Source organism: Alligator mississippiensis, chromosome 2, assembly GCF_030867095.1.
Source record: "Alligator mississippiensis isolate rAllMis1 chromosome 2, rAllMis1, whole genome shotgun sequence".
Lineage (NCBI taxonomy): Eukaryota > Metazoa > Chordata > Crocodylia > Alligatoridae > Alligator > Alligator mississippiensis.
In genome coordinates this window covers 132753567-132771042 of record NC_081825.1, presented here as the reverse complement: position 1 = coordinate 132771042, position 17476 = coordinate 132753567, and the positions used below count along the sequence as shown (strand labels likewise).

Genomic DNA, 17476 nt, shown 5'->3' with positions numbered 1-17476 from the left:
AACATGGCACAGGGGACACAATGGTGGGAGTCTACTACAGACCTCCCACCCAAAGTCCTGAGCTTGACCAGGAGTTTGCCCGGGAACTGGTTGAGGCCGCATGCTCCAGGACCATGGTTGTCATTGGTGACTTCAATTACCTGGACATCTCGTGGGAGGATCACTCAGCAAAATCCGAGCAGTCGCAAAGCTTCCTCTCATTCGTGGATGACTTCTACCTGACTCAAGAAGTCTACGGGCCAACGAGAGGCAAAGCACTGCTCGACCTGGTACCGGCTACTGGGGATAACCTAGTCGGCAACCTAGTGATCGATGGGAAGCTGGGTGACAGCGACCATGAGCTGATCACCTTCACCATCTGCTGAAAAGCTGGCAAGTCAGTCAGCAACACATAAGTCCTTGACTTCAGGAAAGCCAACTGTGACAAGCTCAGGAAGCTTGTCAGTGGGGCCCTAAGGGACCATGACCCCAGGGAGAGGGGAGTTCAAGAAGAGCGGTTGCTCCTCAAGGGAGCGATCCTCAATGCACAAGCTAAGTCTATTCCATCTCGGAGGAAAGGCAGCAAGAGGGACAGCAGCCCCCCTGGCTCTCCAGGGACCTAGCAGACCTCTTGAGGCTAAAAAGAAAGGCCTACAAAGGATGGAGGATGGGAGTCACCTCCAAGGAGGATTATTCTGCACTGGTCCGGTCCTGCAGGGAGCATACCAGGAAAGCCAAGGCTGCAACTGAACTCCAACTAGCTTTGAGCATCAAGGACAATAAAAAGTCCTTTTTCAGATATGTGGGGAGCCGGAGGAAAAGCAGGGGCAACATTGGACCCCTGATGAACCAGATAGGGCAACTGACAACTGACGCCCAGGAAAAAGCCAACCTATTAAATGGGTACTTTGCGTCGGTCTTTCATCAGTCCCATGGGACGCCCGTGCCCACTACGGGACAGGGAAGTCCGGATAAGGGTGATCCCCTGCCCTGCATTAATGCTGACCTCGTGAAGGAACATCTTGAGAAGCTGGACACCTTCAAGTCAGCCGGCCCTGACAATCTACACCCCAGGGTACTCAAGGAGCTGGCGAGCATCATAGCCCAGCCTCTAGCACGGATCTTTGAAAACTCTTGGCGCTCTGGTGTAGTGCCTGAGACTGGAAGAAGGCCAATGTGGTGCCTATCTTCAAGAAAGGGAGGAAAGTGGATCCAGCTAACTATAGACCCATCAGCCTGACTTCTATCCCAGGGAAGATCTTAGAAAAGTTTATTAAAGAGGCCATCCTTAATGGACTGGCCGACGCCAACATCTTAAGGGATAGCCAGCATGGGTTTGTCACGGGTAGGTCTTGCTTGACCAATCTCAGTTCCTTCTATGACCAGGTGACCTATCACCTGGACAAGGGAGATGAGATTGATGTCATATATCTTGACTTGAAAAAAGCCTTCAATCTGGTGTCCCATGATCACCTCTTGGCGAAACTGGCCAATTGTCGCCTTGGGTCCACCACAATCCACTGGCTGGAAAATTGGCTCCGTGGTCGGACCCAGAGGGTAGTAATTGATGAAAGTCACTCATGGTGTCCTGTGACCAGTGGGGTCCCCCAAGGCTCTGTCCTTGGACCCATATTGTTCAACGTCTTCATTAACAATGTGGATACTGGAGTCAGACGCGGACTGGCCAAGTTCACCGATGACACCAAACTTTGGGGCAAAGCATCCACACCAGAAGACAGGCGGGTGATCCAGGCTGACCTGGACAGGCTCAGCAAGTGGGCGGACAAGAATCTGATGGTGTTCAATACCGATAAATGCAAGGTTCTCCACCTTGGAAAGAAAAACCCGCAGCATCCTTATAGGCTCGGCAGCGCTATGCTGGCTAGCACTATGGAAGAAAGAGACTTGGGGGTCATCATTGACCACAAGATGAACATGAGCCTGCAATGCGATGCTGCGGCTAGTAAAGCGACCAAAACGCCAGCTTGCATCCATAGATGCTTCTCAAGCAAATCCCGGGACGTCATTCTCCCCTTGTACTCGGCCTTGGTGAGGCCGCAGCTGGAGTACTGCATCCAGTTTTGGGCTCCACGATTCAAAAAGGATGTGGAGAAGCTTGAGAGAGTCACGCGCATGATCAGAGGTCAGGGAAGCAGACCCTACGATGACAGGCTGAGAGCCATGGGGCTCTTTAGCCTAGAAAAGCGCAGGCTCAGGGGTGATCTGATGGCCACCTATAAGTTTATTAGGGGTGACCACCAGTACCTGGGGAAACATTTGTTCACCAGAGCGCCCCAGGGGATGACAAGGTTGAGCGGTTATAAACTACTACAAGACCGTTTCAGGCTGGACATAAGGAAGAATTTCTTTACTGTCCAAGCCCCCAAGGTCTGGAACAGCCTGCCACCAGAGGTGGTTCAAGCGCCTACATTGAACACCTTCAAGAGCAAACTGGATGCTCATCTTGCTGGGATCCTATGACTGCAGCTGACTTCCTGCCCTTTGGGCAGGGGGCTGGACTCGATGATCTTCCGAGGTCCCTTCCAGCCCTAATGTCTATGAAATCTACTGAGGAACTAGAAAAGGATAAAGTACTGGTAGGGAAATACCAGCTAACTGGTATAATTCAGGTCATTCTAAAGGCAGGAAAAATTGACTCTTCAGAAATAAATCAACCATAATAATAATGACTAATATACATAATTTTTAAGTGGGCAAAAGGGAAGAGGTTGATATCATATATTTGGACTTTAAAAAAGCCTTTGACCTGGTGTCCCATGATGTCCTCATGGAAAAGCTGAGCAACTGCGGCCTAGACTATTCCACAGTCCAATGGCGGGGAACTGGCTCCAAAGTCGGACCCAGAGAGTATGGAACTGAATGAACATGGCACTCAGGGAGTAGTGGCGTCCCCAAGGCTCTGTTTTTGGACTTGTACTCTTTAACATCTTTATAAATGATCTGGACACACATGTCAGAAGTGGACTGGCTAAGTTCGCTGATGACACCGAACTTTGGTGAAGAGTATCCACAGTTAAGGATAGGCTGGTGATCCAGGCTGACCTCGACAGGCTTGCAAGGTGGGCAGATGAAAACCTGATGGCATTCAATGCAGAGAAATGCAAGGTGCTCCACCTCAGGGGAAAAAAGCCCGCATTACACTTATAGGCTCAGCAGCGTTACACTCACTAACACCATGACCGAAAGAGACGTAGGGGTCGTGATTGACCACAAGATGAATATGAGCCATCAGGGCAATACCACAGCTGGCAAAGCGAACAAAACTCTGGTTTGCATCTACCAATCCATCTTAAGCAAGACCCAAGATGTCATCCTCCCACTGTATTTGGCCTTGGTGAGGTCACAGCTAGAGTACTGCATCCAATTTTGGGCTCTACAATGTAGGAAGGATGTAGAGAAGGTTGAAAGAGTCCAGAGAAGAGCCACGTGCATGATCAGAGGGCAGGAAAACAGTCCTTATGAAGAGAAGCTGTGAGCTATGGGACTCTTCGGCCTGGAGAAGAAAAGGCTCAGGGGTGACTTGGTGGCAGCCCATAAGTACATAAGGGGTGTGCATCAGGATCTGGGAAAATGCTTGTTCACCAGAGCACCCAAGGGATGACAAGGTCCAATGGTCACAAACTCCTGCAAAACCGGTTTAGTCTAGACATAAGGAAAAACTTCTTTACTGTCTGAGCCCCCAAGGTGCTGGAACAGATCCCCCCCAGAGGTGGTGCAAGTCCCTACTGTGGACACTTTTAAGAAACATGTGGACGCTTATCTTGCTGGGATCCTTTAACCCTAACTGACTTCCGGTTCCTTGGGCAGGGAGCTGGACCTGATCTTATGAGATCCCTTCCAGCCCTGAAGTCTATGAAATCTTGAAAGCAATTAAGTAATTGGATACATTTATTTTATTTCTATTTCTAATTTAGTACTAATTTCAGAAAAAATAACGCTATTGCCTAATGCCACTGAGCTCATTAGGTTTGTACAGCAGTTGCCTTTTTCACCATTTAAAGCACTTTATTGCCATGACTTAACAGAAGTAGATGGCTTTACAGCACTTTAAAAATGGGTACAGCACTTTAAATTAAACCTTGTTAAATGAGGTATTAAATTTGAAGCACCGAATTTTACAGCACTTTAGCAACCAACAGCACTTGAAATAACTTCTGTATGCTGGTCAAATTTCTCACCAGTGGAGAAGCCCCAGGAGGCTGCGGAGCACTCCCTGCCTCATAGCCTAGAAAGTGCAGGGAGGCTCCAAGGCCCTTCCCCTCCCCCCCCCCCCCCCCAACACCGTACTTCTGTCATGTTTAAAAGCACTGTAACTTTATAGTGCTATAAAAAGTGGTCTAAATTACAGTGCTGTAAAATGTGCATAATGTGCATGGAGCACTTCTGCACACACCCATAAATAATCCTAACATAACCAATCCCCACTTTGCCAACATTTAAGTAAATTCAGTCTGTTATTTAGGCCTCAGTTAAAAATTCAATCTATCAGAATGCAGAGGGCTTGGCAATACAGTCCAAAAATTTTATTAACTCGACCTATTTCAGACAACTGGGGAGCCCCAAAACCCTGCCCTATTTCCAATCTCCAGATCAAGGGACAAGAGACAAGAGTTCATCACCTACCAAACTCATGCACTTGGTAGCTAGGACCTTTAGCCTTATAGGCCTTTAAGGACCTAAATCAGTATTTTGGCTTGCACCTAGAAGCTAGTCAAGTTGTGAAGAACCATTATAACTTAATGCCCTCAACCCTGCCATGCCAGCTTACTGCCTTTACACACAGCTGAGACTGAGTGTCACCAGACTAAGTAGCATTTGTAACTTATCATGAGTCTTTTGATATTTTATGTTCAGCCTAAAGCCACAGTTCCTGCTGTCAAATGATTAGATGAGAATCTCTATTTGTATGTATTTCTTTATTTAATTTCCAGCATGGTAGCAGCTAAAAAAAACCTGAAAACAAAATCCATGACAGGTACTAGAAATCCCTGAAAGCAAAATCAAAAGTACCTTATATTTATTATTACTTTCAAATCTTGAATTTGCATTGCTGCATTCTGCTTCCATACAGTACATTATAACAATCCACTTACAAGCATATCTACACACCACTGTTACTGCCCCAGGCAGTGACTTGCCTAAAGCAGTTGGGCAGGGGTGTCTGCATACTTCTCCAGGCTGAAGAAAAGCAAGGAGGAGGCCATGATGTGCCTGAGGGACGGAGAGGGAGCAGAGCACCGGATGAAGGATGGCATGCTAGCAATGGTGGCTGCCTTCTACCAGGAGCTCTATGCCAAAAGGCCGGTAGACCTGGAGGCCATGCAGCTGTGCCTGTGAAGCCTCACCCAGACCCTCAGGGAGGCTGAACAGCAGCAGCTGGAGGAGGACTGGACACTGGAGGAACTCGAGAGGACCCTCCGGAGTTTCAAAAACGGTAGGACTCCTGGGTCGGACAGCCTGCCCGCCCAAGGAATTTTACCTGACCTTCTGGGACCTGGTAGGCCCGGACCTGCTGGAGCTCTTTCGAGAGCATCTGCGGGAGGGCCAGCCGGGTACAGGGATAGACCTGGCAGAGAGACACTTAGCATAGGATCTTCCAACCCCACCGCCACAGCGGGTAAACAGCCTGTGACAGCGAAGAGGATACAGAGATGACTGGATCTGAGGACAGCTGTACCGACATCAACAACAGCAGCAAGTCCTCCAGCAGGAGCCAGAGCAACAGTGACATGGACAAGGGATGATCTAAGTTTGTGATCCCGTCATCGGAGTGGGGATGAAGGGAGTCTGGTTTGAGAGACCAGTGGACTTGTACGTGGGTGCACGGGTGCGAATACTGTAATGCTTTTGGGTGGCCAGCAGGCCTTTGTACGGATGCACGGTTGCGGATTTTGTGACAGGTTTATGGTTTTCCCTTTGGTGTATGACTAGGAGTGTAGATATATATATACATTTTATGTATATATAGAGATATATTTTTCTAATAAACCCCACCAATAGGCTCAGGTCTCACTGGCCTGTGCATTAATTTGCATATGGCTGAGGAACAGGTATTCAACCCTTTAATGGAGTAGGTTCATAGCATAGAAATAATGAAAGTCTCCAAAGAAGATAGCAGCATAGTTCCTCCCAAAATGATCCTGGTATGTTGGTTCAATACTCCCTCTAGCAAGGTTACCCGTTCACTTACAGATTCTCTCATCTACATCCTGACCACATCCAACTCTTCCTGTGAGACCCCAACAACCCCTGATACCAACAGTAGATGTCAGCATCTAGATTCTGTACCTCTTGATTTTTTTCATATTCAGATTAGATGCCTTTCAGCAGAACATGCTTTAGTCAAACCCAATTTACACATTAACCAAATATAAGGTAGTGGACTCAAAAGGTGCATCCTTATGAGCACTCACGTGCAGTTTATAGTGCCTCAAAGCTGTCTGAGGGACCGCACACCACATGGGGCACCTATGCATTGTACTGTTAGTTTGCAGGGCAGCAGTTTTGGGGTTGTTGTTTGTTTTTTTTACACTGAGAGATCCTGGTATCAAAAAAAACATCTGCTGAAAAAAGTGGCATGGTGCACATGGCAACAGTATGCACTACCAGAAACCAGAGCCTGGCAAGCCAGAGCCACACTCTGGCTGCTGGCCAGGCTCTGAGAGACTGGCTTGGCACCACTGCTGCCCCAGGAGGCCCCTAGGACTCTAAATAAGGCTGCCGAGGCCAGCACAGATGCTGGCCCCAGTCTCCCCTGTAGATACAGGTACTAGAAAAACAGGACATTAACTAATGCGCTATACTTCACATATAGACACTGACTGGGAGCAAATTGCTCCTGGTGAATCTAGGCAGCAGGGGGTCAAAGGGGATGGGGAGAGCTGTCCTGGCTCAGTGGGATGCTGTCTTCCAGCCAAGTGGAGATTGGGACGCAACCCAGCTACCAGGCATCTGCCTCCCAGCCGCATGGAGATCCTGATCTCCACATGATCAGGACAGCTATTCCAGCCACATGGAGATTGGGACAGGTCCCAATCTCCACATGGCTGGGAGGCAGCTTCCCAGCAACTGGGACAGTTCTCCCCCACCCTGTGGAGATCCAGGCCAGACCCCAGGGGCCCTGCCAGCCCAGGTCTGACACCTGGAGAAACCTGGACCTCCCCCTGGCTGCTGCAGGGGGGCACAGCAAGGCAGGTCCTCTTAAATTTTCTGTTCAGAAAATTCAGGCATGTTAATTGCACACATAGATACACCCATACAGGGATACCTGGGTTAAGTTTAATGGTCCACCGTACCTAAGAGGTACAATAAAACATGGTCTAAAGGCCATTCTGGCCTTAAAAAGTCAGTGAAGCTACAAATTCATAGATTTCATAGACATTAGGGCTGGAAGGGACCTCAGAAGATCATCAAGTCCAGTCCCCTGCCCCAGAGGCAGGAAGTCAGCTGTGATCATAGGATCCCAGCAAGATAAACATCCAGATTTCTCTTGAAGGCATTCAAAGTAGGTGCTTGAACCACCTCCAGTGGCAGGCTTTTCCAGACCTTGGGGGGGTCAGACAGTAAAGAAGTTCTCCCTTATGTCCAGCCTGAAACGGTTTTGGAGTTTATAACCGCTCGAACTTGTCATCCCTTGGGGTGCTCTGGTGAACAGACATTCTCCCAGATGCTGGTGAACACCCCTTATAAACTTATAGGTGGCCATCAGATCACCCCTGAGCCTGCACTTTTCTAGGCTGAAGAGTCCCATAACTCTCAGCCTCTCGTCATAAGGTCTGTTTTCCTGACCTCTGATCATGCATGTGGTTCTTCTCTAGACTCTCTCAAGCTTCTCCACATCCTTTTTGAATTGTGGAGCCCAAAACTGGATGCAGTACTCCAGCTGCAGCCTCACCAAGGCTGAATACAACAGGAGAATGACATCCTGGGATTTGCTTGAGAAGCATCTATGGATGCAAGCCAGCATTTTGCTCGCTTTAGTAGCAGCCACATCACATTGAGAGCTCATGTTCATCTTGTGGTCAATCATGACCCCCAAGTCCCTTTCATCCTTAGTGCTAGCCAGCGTAGCACTGCTGAGTCTATAAGCATGCTGCAGATTTTTCCTCCTAAGGTAGAGAACCTTGCATTTTTTGGTGCTAAATACCAACAGGTTCTCACCCGCCCATTTCCTGAGCCTGTCAAGGTCAGTCTGGATCGCCCTCCTGTCCTCAGGTGTGGATGCTTTACCCCAGAGTTTGGTATCACCAGTGAAGTTGGCCAGTCTGCTTCTGATACCAATGTCTACATCATTAATGAAGATGTTGAACAAAATAGGTCCAAGGACAAATACAAAAATGTTTTGTTATACAAATTGCATGTGTTTCTAAATAGGTGGCTGATGATACAACAAACTTATAGCTTTCTTTCAACCCAATTCATCCAATCTACAGAAAACTTGCTACTGCATTAACTTCCTAAAATTTTAGACTAAATGAGAAGGTCAGAGGTAGACTGATGTTAAGCCTTATCACAGGAAAATTCTGGCAAAAATAAAAAAATAAATTCTACTTACTTTTTTGTTGCTGCTCGCTCAGGGATCCTCCTAAACATCTCAGCGTCTTGTGGGGGCAAAGTCTTGCCCTTTGCCACTGGGATTTCATGGTGTGAGGTTTGTACCTGGGCTTCAGTACATAAGCGGGATGAACGCCATTTTTTTCCCAGGGGTATTTCAACATATGAGGTCTGCACATGTGCCTCAGTAAAGATAGAGGGTGGCGATTTCAATTCCAGCTTCTCCTTTGACTCTTCATTCAACTTCTTGGCTTCTTGCATTTCAGTCTTGGGGGTGGGCAGAGCCAATTCTTCCTCTTCTGTTATTTCAAGCCAGGAGGTTTTGCCTTGGATCTCAGTGTGCAAGAGGGAAGGAGACTCCTCTTTCATCTCTGGTAAGCCAAGCTCAGAGGTCTGTTCCTGGACCTCAGTTTGTGGTGGAGAAGAAAACTCCTTCCTTTCCTTTGGTAATGGTGGCCTGGAGGATTCCCTTTGTATTTGAGTCTGTGACAGCAAAGGAGACTTCTCTTTTGTCTCTGGTAACCCAAGACAGGAGGTTTGCACCTGGGCGTCAGCTTGCAGTTGTGATGAATGCCACTTACTGCCTACTGGTATTTCAACAAATAAGGTTTGTGTCTGAACCTCAGTTAGTCTGGGGGAAATGGGTCTCTCTTCTGATAGTGCTAGGGATGCACTGTCTTCCATCTCACGTAGATCAAGGTACAAAATTTTCAACTGATTGCCAGTTTGGAGTGGGGTAGGGAGAAGCTCCTCTGCTTCTGGAATTGCAAGCCTGGATGTTTGCACCTGGGCCTCAGTTTGTGAACGGGGAAGGGAAGCTTCTTCTACTCTTGTTAGTACAAGATTGGAGGTTTGCATCTGGGCTTCAGTTTGTGACAGGAACAAAGGCTTCTCCTCTGCTCCTGCTAATGCAAGCTTTGAATTTTGCACCTGAGCTTCAGTTTGCAAGTGTAAAGAAAGCTTCTTTGGTAACTCCTGGTTTAATCTTTGTGTTTGGCTCTCAGTTTGGGACAGGGGAGAAAGTCTCTCCAATAAGTCAAAGCCTGAAGTTTGCACTGGGGCCTCAGCTTGTAGTCGTGACATACTCCACTTGGTTCCTGCTGAGATTTCTATATTTGATGTTTGTACAGCTGCTTCTGCTAGAGCTGTAGGGACAGGCTCTTCTTCCACAAGTATATGAGCCTCTTCTTCCTCTGATTCTGCTATTGAAAGGTTTGAGGTTTGCACTTGGACATCAGTTTCTGATGGTAAAAGCTCTTTTTCTTCTGTTAATGCAAGATGTGAGGTCTGCACCTGGGCTTCTGTTTGTAAAACAAAAGAAAGCTTCTTCAATGACTCGTGGCTTGAGGTCTGCACTTGGGCTTCTGTTTGCAAAACAGAAGAAAGCTTCTTCAATGACTCGTGGCTTGAGGTCTGCACTTGGGCTTCTGTTTGCAAAACAGAAGAAAGCTTCTTCAATGACTCGTGGCTTGAGGTTTGCACCTGGGCTTCCATTTGCAGTCGTGATGAACGCCACTTATTTCCTGCTGGTATTTCTACATACAAAGTTTGCACTGCAGCTTCAACATGCAATGGAAACAAAGTCTTCACCCTTGTATCTGGCCATTCAAGATCTGAAATTTCTACCTCGGTCCCAGTTTCTAAGGGGTAGAATGTCTCTTCCTCTGGTATTGTAAGAGCTGATGTTTGTACTTCCACCTCTGTTTGTGATGCAATTTCTTCTTCTGATAGGTCAAGATCTGAGGTTTGCATGTAAGCTTCAATGTTCAGCCTTGACCAACGCCACTTATCTTCAGGTGGTATTTCAACAAAAGATGTTTGCACTTCGACATCAGTTTGAGAGGACAATGAAGTCTCCTCTCCAGATAATTCCAGGTATGAGGTTTGTACCTGGGCCTCAGTTTCAAAAGCCAATGAAATCTCCTCTTCTGGTAATTCAATATTTGAGGTCTGCACCTGGGCTTCAGTTTGTATTCGTGACCATCGCCACTTATTTCCCTCTGGAATTTCAACATAGGAGGTTTGTATCTGGGCATCAGCATTTAATGCATCTTCTTCATCTTGCTATAAAAGACAGAAAACTAAACTCACTATAAACGCAGCCCTATATTTTTCCAAATAAAAGGGAAAGTTTCATAGCTAGCTATACTGCTCCTTCATTCCTATTTACCTAGTCTGGTTAGTACCCCACACAAGCCAATACAGTAAAGCACATTCAAAGAAATGTAGTGAGCATGTTTATTATTACCCTGAAATAGAATAGTTTTTTGATAGCATACTGTTAACAATAATTTAGATTATTAAGAAATATTAGCTTTGCAGCTAAATACAAGGCATAACCTGTGGCCTAGCAATACCGCTAACCACAAGGCAGAATAATAGCTAAACTTTTGCTTGTGTCAAGTAATCATTTTAACTGTGTTAAGCATTTTCTAAATAAAATGCAGCAAGTAAATCTGTGTCTGTGTGCTGAAAAATCAGCTACAGCAAAAAGCAAGAAAAAGACAAAGAAGCCATTGTTCTAAGTACAGTAATCGTGTCCTTAAAAAATATCTACTACTGTGCAAGTTTTTACTAACCTATCATAATGTTACTGTTACTTAACTTTTAGCTTTTAGAAAGTGCTAGTTCAGCTTAATAGAAATATGCTGTTCTGAAGATCTGTGAAGCACCGCCCAAGTATTGCTTTTTGTTAACCCTGTAGTCTTGCCTTGTTGTAAAAAATATAAAAAAAATGCCCCACCCTTTAAGGGGGGCCATTTTACCTCTTTGCTGGCTTAAAAGTCATTGCTCGAGCAAATATACTGCGGTAAAACTTTACCCGTGTTGTCTAGTTCCTATACAGCTAGACAACAAACTCCAGGGAGTTTTCTCCCACCACAGAAACTGACAGGACATTATTCCCAGGCAGGCTATTAGTGCTGTTTTAGTCACGGAGCAGCATAACACAAGGCAATGTCTTGGTCAGCTGATGGGGAAAAAAAAAAAAAAAATCAAGTGAAGGCAATGGTCATTCTTCATGCCAAAGAAATGCATAAGTATCAAACTGCTCATCAGGTGGGTTTCCCTATAATGCTAGGGAGAAAAAAGCCTACTGAATTTAAATGGGGCAAGGACTTCCTACCTACATTGGCTCTTTTCAAAACATCAACATGAATTTGTGTCAGGCCAGCTTCTGATTTCCATGCTCCACTTTGAATATCACTTTCTCTGGAAGTACCCCCATTGATTTTGGAAAGTTACCTGCAAAGTAAGGTCCTATTCAGTGGGTGCTTCTACACAAGATGTTTACTGCAGAGTACATTAATTAGCTCCACTGTAAACATCTCACGTCTACACAAGCGGCCCTATTAGGCCATAAGAAACTAATTAACTATACTGCTTTGGAGTTTACTCGTGCGCAGCAGCACATGTGTAGACAGTGACTGCCTGGGGACTACCTCTACAACGGAGCACCCTTGTGCCCCAGCCAGCCCATCTGTAGCAAGTTGAGCCAAGTCAGAGCAGCCCCAAGTTGACAGGCTGGCCCCTCAGGCCTTGTACCAGCTAGAGCTGCTCCAACCTGGCTCGATGTGCTTTGGTCCTGGGTGCAAGTTTAAACAGCGTGGCCAGGGGCAATAAACTCTGATACATGTTGTGCCAGAGTTTATTGCTGCATGCTAACAGCATGTGTGAGCAACAGTGTAGGAATATAACTCTTAATAGTTTGTCACGAATTTATTACCTTATGGATAACCTAAAGATCAAGTTCAAATGTCTTTTTGAGGCCTCATGGCTTGCATAACTAGTGTGGTAAAGGCAGATCACTTTCTGCAGTCAGCAACATACAGTGAAGTGATGTGTCTGGTATCATAATTAATCAAGTACCCATTTACAGTACAGCTGACTGGGGGAAGCCTTTGGTACATGTCACAGAGTCAAAGACTCCTAGGGTTGGATGGGACCTCAGGGTTCCTCTCATCCAGGGGAGCAAAGATATGGCCCACAGAGTCCAATCATCCAGCCCACAGCAGTGCCTATGGGTCTCAGACTGGCTCCTCCCACAGCATGCTCCAGACTGGCCTTACATGTTATGTACAGTATGCACACTGCACATGGCACATGGGGCCGGAGCTGGCCCATGCACTCTATGCAAGGCCAATCTGTGGCATGCTGTATATGGTCCAGGGTGTGTAGGGTATGGGGTCAATCTGGGGCACATGGTGCATATGGTGATTGGAGCTGGTCCAGGGCACATGCTGTAAGTGGCACCCAAACCAGATCAGCTCTTCATTCTGGATCTGGCTTACAGGTGGGCCTGTGGACCTGCTGACCACTGTGCAGGGGGAAGTGAGGGGAAGGGAAGTCTTACCTGCTCATGCGGTCTGCACAGTAGAGGCAACTGCTACTGCTGCTGTCATAGCAGCTCCTGGTGCTCTGTTCACTGGTCCCCACCCCAGATATACTACTGAGTACAGGGCTGCACCTGCTATGGCAAAGACTCCCATGAGAGTGAGCACCATTCTGCTTGCCCCCCAGACACATTGCTGGGTGTGGGGATACCCCTGCCATAGCAAAGACTTCCAAGGGTAAAGGGGGGATTCTGGTGTCACCTCAGAATTGGCACCTAGGGCTTGCTGTGCCTTGCTCACTCCCCCAGTCATGCTACTGCTTAAGGCCAGACTTTCGGAAGAATCTGAGCTCTTGGTTAAGCACTGGAACAAAATGAGCAGATTTTCAAAACTGCTCAGCACCAAGCAGCTCCTCTTAAGGACTTTGAAAAGCTTTCAGCAATTGCCTGTTGCAGTCCTCGCTGCTGTCAGTGCTACAACTCCACTGCCATAGAAATCACTCACATTCCTAATAGCAATGTGAAAATCTTACCATTCCAATTAGGTATCTCACAAAGGAGCTCTGGATTGCTAACTTCTCTCTGTGTCTTATTTTTGTCTGAAAATATGGCCCTTAGGTTTTTTGTTGACAAAACCCAATCAATTGCTGCAGGTGTTCATGAAACACCTGTGACTCAGAACTAAAAATGATTCAGCATAGGGTTTGCACCTTCTTGTGAGGAATGCCAGTGCCGTGCTGGTAGGACTCCATGGACAAAACAGGATGCCTCTTCTATTTCCTCCCTAATTTAAAAAGTCACGGAAGTCATGCAATTGCTGTAACAGTCACAGTGCTGTGACTTCATGTTCTAAGATGTCTCTTGCAGGAATGCAGATCTGCAGGGTGAATGCAGATTTCAAGTTAAACACTTGCACAAATCATCTTGCATATTTCTGTCTTGTCCTGCCATTCCAGCAGATGAGTAACTTGATGCTAATGTATTTCTTTTGCATACATCATGGCCACAGCCATTTGTTTTCTTTGTCCCACACGCACCTACACAAAATAGGGTCAGGCATTTTTTAATCAAAGGGTGCTCCAGACTGTGTCTGCAGTTACCAAAATAAATTCAACAGGTTGGCAGTAAACAAGATTCTATTTGCAGTGCACTCAATCCATGTAATTATCATCCAGTAACACATGCCACAGGACACTTATTTATTTGACAGGACAAGTGATTAAAGCTATAATTCCTCACAGCAGGTCCCTCAACTCATGCCAATATTTACCTGTTTTATTTCTTCTGGCTCCTTTTCAGGCACCTCTGGCAAAACACTGCTTATACTGATACTGCAATACAGGATGGGACAGAGGGATTTAGAGCTTGTTAAACTGCCAGCAATGTTATAATTAATTAATAAGATCAAGTAATACCTAATACTCAAATACACAAGGAAGTACTTTTATATGGAAAGGAAATGATTCATGACAAAGCTTCTAGCTATTTTAAGATGACTTAAAACAAACATCTGTCCTTCATGCTTTGGCACAAACAGGGATTGTAACTTTAATGCATTGTGTGTTTTCTTCCTTGCCACCACCTTATCGTCTTCCAGTCTTTCCCTAACCCATTCTTCACATCCCCTACAAATCTCTTTTTTCAGACTCTGGGTAGGTAACTGGTAAGCTGAGACCTAAGCTTTTTGATAGGATCATAAGAAAATAGGACTGGAAGGGTCCTTTCTGAGGTCATCTAGTTCAAATCCTCTCAGGGCAGGACAAGCCATCCCAGTCAAATGTCTGGCCAACCTGCTCTTGAAAATTTCCAAGAACAGAGATTTCATAATTTCTCTAGGTAGCCTGTTCCAATGCTTAACCACCCTCATAGTCAGAATGCTCTTCCTACTCTCCAAATTTACATTTTCTTTGCTGCAGTTTAAGGCTATTGCTTCTAACCCTGGCCCCTCATAGGTGGATCCAGGATTTTAAAAGGTCATGTGGGAGAACTGACTGGTGCTACAAGGGTGGCTGTAGCCTCAACCCCTTCCCACCAGGGCAGGAAATCCCCAAATCAGGTAAAAATCCCTACTCTGCTCACCAACCTCCGAACCCTCCAGCTCTCCATGCAGCCCTGCTAGGATGGGGCAGGAGCAGCTCTAGAGCTTCTCCACCCAGTCAGTTGGGAGCAGTGGCAGCAGTGAAGTGGGGAATGGGAGGGGAGGGAAATTGCCGCTGAGCACAGAAGGAAAGGGAAGAATGCTAAAAGTTGGGTATAGGCTAGGTTCTTACCTACTTTGGGGACTTTAAAAAAGGCCCTGTCTGCTGCACCTGCAGTACAGTCCAAAAGGTGGGCTGCAACCATGCCACCATACCCACTCTGAATCCAATGTCCCATAAAGCTACAGAGAAAGTTCTATGCCCAACTTATAATTGCCCTTAAGATATTTGAAAATTGTTACCAAATCCCACCTCAGTCTTCTCTTCTTCAGACTAAGTAACACTAGTTCTTTCAGACTTTCCTCATATGTCTTGCTTCCCAGGCTACAAATAATTGTTATTGATCTGTGCTGAACTCTTTCCAATCTGACCACATCCTTCTTGAATTGTGGGACCCTGAACACTACTCCAGGTGTTGAATCCATACTGATTGTTCCTGAGTGATCACCTTGTTTTCCTCTAGTTGCTTCACAATAGATTTTCTGAAGACATGCACCTGTTCCATGATCTTCCCAGGTCCTGAAATCAGGCTGACTGATCTGCAGTACTCCAGATCCTCCTACTTCCATTTCTTAAAGATGGGCACAATCTTTCCCCTTTTTCAGTCATCCAGAACCTCACCTGACCTCCATGAGTTCTCAAGAGGATAGACAATACCTCATCGAATTCATTCAGAATCCTAGGTTGCATCCCATCCAGCCCTACCAACTTGGAAGCACACAACTGCTCTAAGTAATCCCTGACCTGTTCTTCTATTAGTCTGGGCTATTTATCTCATTCACCTGGTAGCTACCTCTGTTTATGAAGGCTGAAGCAAAAAAAAAAGGCATTAAATACTTCAGCCTTCTCTGCACCATCTATAACTAGGTAGCTTTATACTCTTAGTAAGGGACCAATGCTTTCCTGGATTTTCCTCTTGCTTCTGACATAGTTGGAGAATCCTTTTTTGTCTTTAATAACCCTTGCCAGTTGCATCTCAAATCATGTTTGACCTTCTTGATTTTCTCTTTGCATGCCCAGGAACTTAGAGCACCTGTGTGGGTCAATATATCTGACCATTTGGCAGTTGGATGAGAGTTATGTTGCCAGTGTAGTCAGAAAACCTGTGGGTTACTAGATTACCCAGCACTACTGGAACGAATGTCCCAAAGCAGACAGGGACACAACTGCTGGATTCAGGCAGTGTTGTTACCAGTGGACTGCAGGCAGAAAAGAAGCCGCTGACTTTAAGGAGAGACAAAAACTTGCTGAACATGACTGGGAACCAATCTTATTCTATTCAGGGGACTCGATTCTGTCTGAGGGAGGCTCAAAGCTCACAATACAAGGCAAGTAAAGTCATCCCCAAGCTTCTCCTGCCCTTTCAATGCTGAGGGCAGGGAAGGGGGAGCTCAGAGTTGGTACCAGGCTCTCCCCCCAGCTTTCCCTCAGCTGTTCAGGGGCTGGAGCTGACTGCATCTCACAATGTCTTTCAGGAGCTGGCTGCTCTCCACAGACATTTGGGGGTGTACAACACAGATGGGACAGGGACAGTGCCCCTGGGATGGGGGTAAGCGCTGCTCTGAAGGCTAGGCTTGTGGAGGGCTGGCATTCCGTGAGCTCACCCCAGCCTGTGCCGCAGCCTCCCTCACGCATCCAGCAGGAGGGATGGGGCTAGCCTGACCCTACAGCAAGCCCTTGTGGCCAGCAGGGCTTTGTGGGTGCCAACACTGTTCGCATGGAGGATGCCTCTTCTTCCTCAAGGCACCTATGAAGGTGGAGCTGCTTGAGATGCGGCAGCCAGATGCCGCAGGATCTTGCTGCTGCAAGACTGAAGGGACACAATATGTGTGTGTTTCGGGGGGATGAAGACTAAGTCAAGGTGAAACAGTCAGAGAGAAGGACCACCCTTGAGCCTTTGTCTCCATCCTGTCCCTGGGGGGGAAGAAAAGAGGATATATGGGTAAAGCTATCTCCAGTCTGTTTGGGCCACTCTTTCCCCATCTGGAGGTGCCTCCTCTGTCTCCCTGAAACATGCCATTGTCAGCACTGCAATAACTGCACCTACCTTAGTGTCTTAGGATTGCTTTAATAGCTGATGCCTATATCATTGTCTCCAATGTAGGGCCTCTAATTTGGGACAGAGTCAGCCCTGAGCTCATCAGTTTGCATATAAAACCAGGGCCCTGGTGATAAAGGTTTTGGAACCCATAGGCCTCACTAAACCAAACTATGATTTTATCTTCATGGTGTACTGCAGGAAACAACGACACCCCATGCTTTTCCTGAGGTGACTGGAATTGAGAGGCTTTAGGAAAAAAGCTTCTGATGTTATGGACTAGAAAGAATACGGCTGTTATTGGGTCAGGCTGAACTCTTGTATGTAACTGTTGGCATCGTATATGACCTGCGAGTG

General features: G+C 46.5%; 1 protein-coding gene across 2 annotated transcripts in view; it reads right to left on the bottom strand.

Moving 5' to 3' along the window:
• Window positions 1-16990, bottom strand: part of LOC102568629 (UDP-glucuronosyltransferase 2C1) — a 77351-nt gene extending 60361 nt beyond the window's left edge. For both annotated transcript variants that reach the window (XM_059722176.1, XM_059722175.1), the window contains exons 1-3: window positions 15334-16990; window positions 14154-14214; window positions 8555-10617 (exon numbers count right to left, since the gene is read on the bottom strand). In XM_059722176.1, coding sequence (XP_059578159.1) covers window positions 8555-10617; window positions 14154-14214; window positions 15334-15650 — 2441 coding nt within the window. In that variant the 5' untranslated portion in view covers window positions 15651-16990. The remainder of the gene's footprint in view (window positions 1-8554; window positions 10618-14153; window positions 14215-15333) is intronic.
• Window positions 16991-17476: the final 486 nt, after the last annotated feature.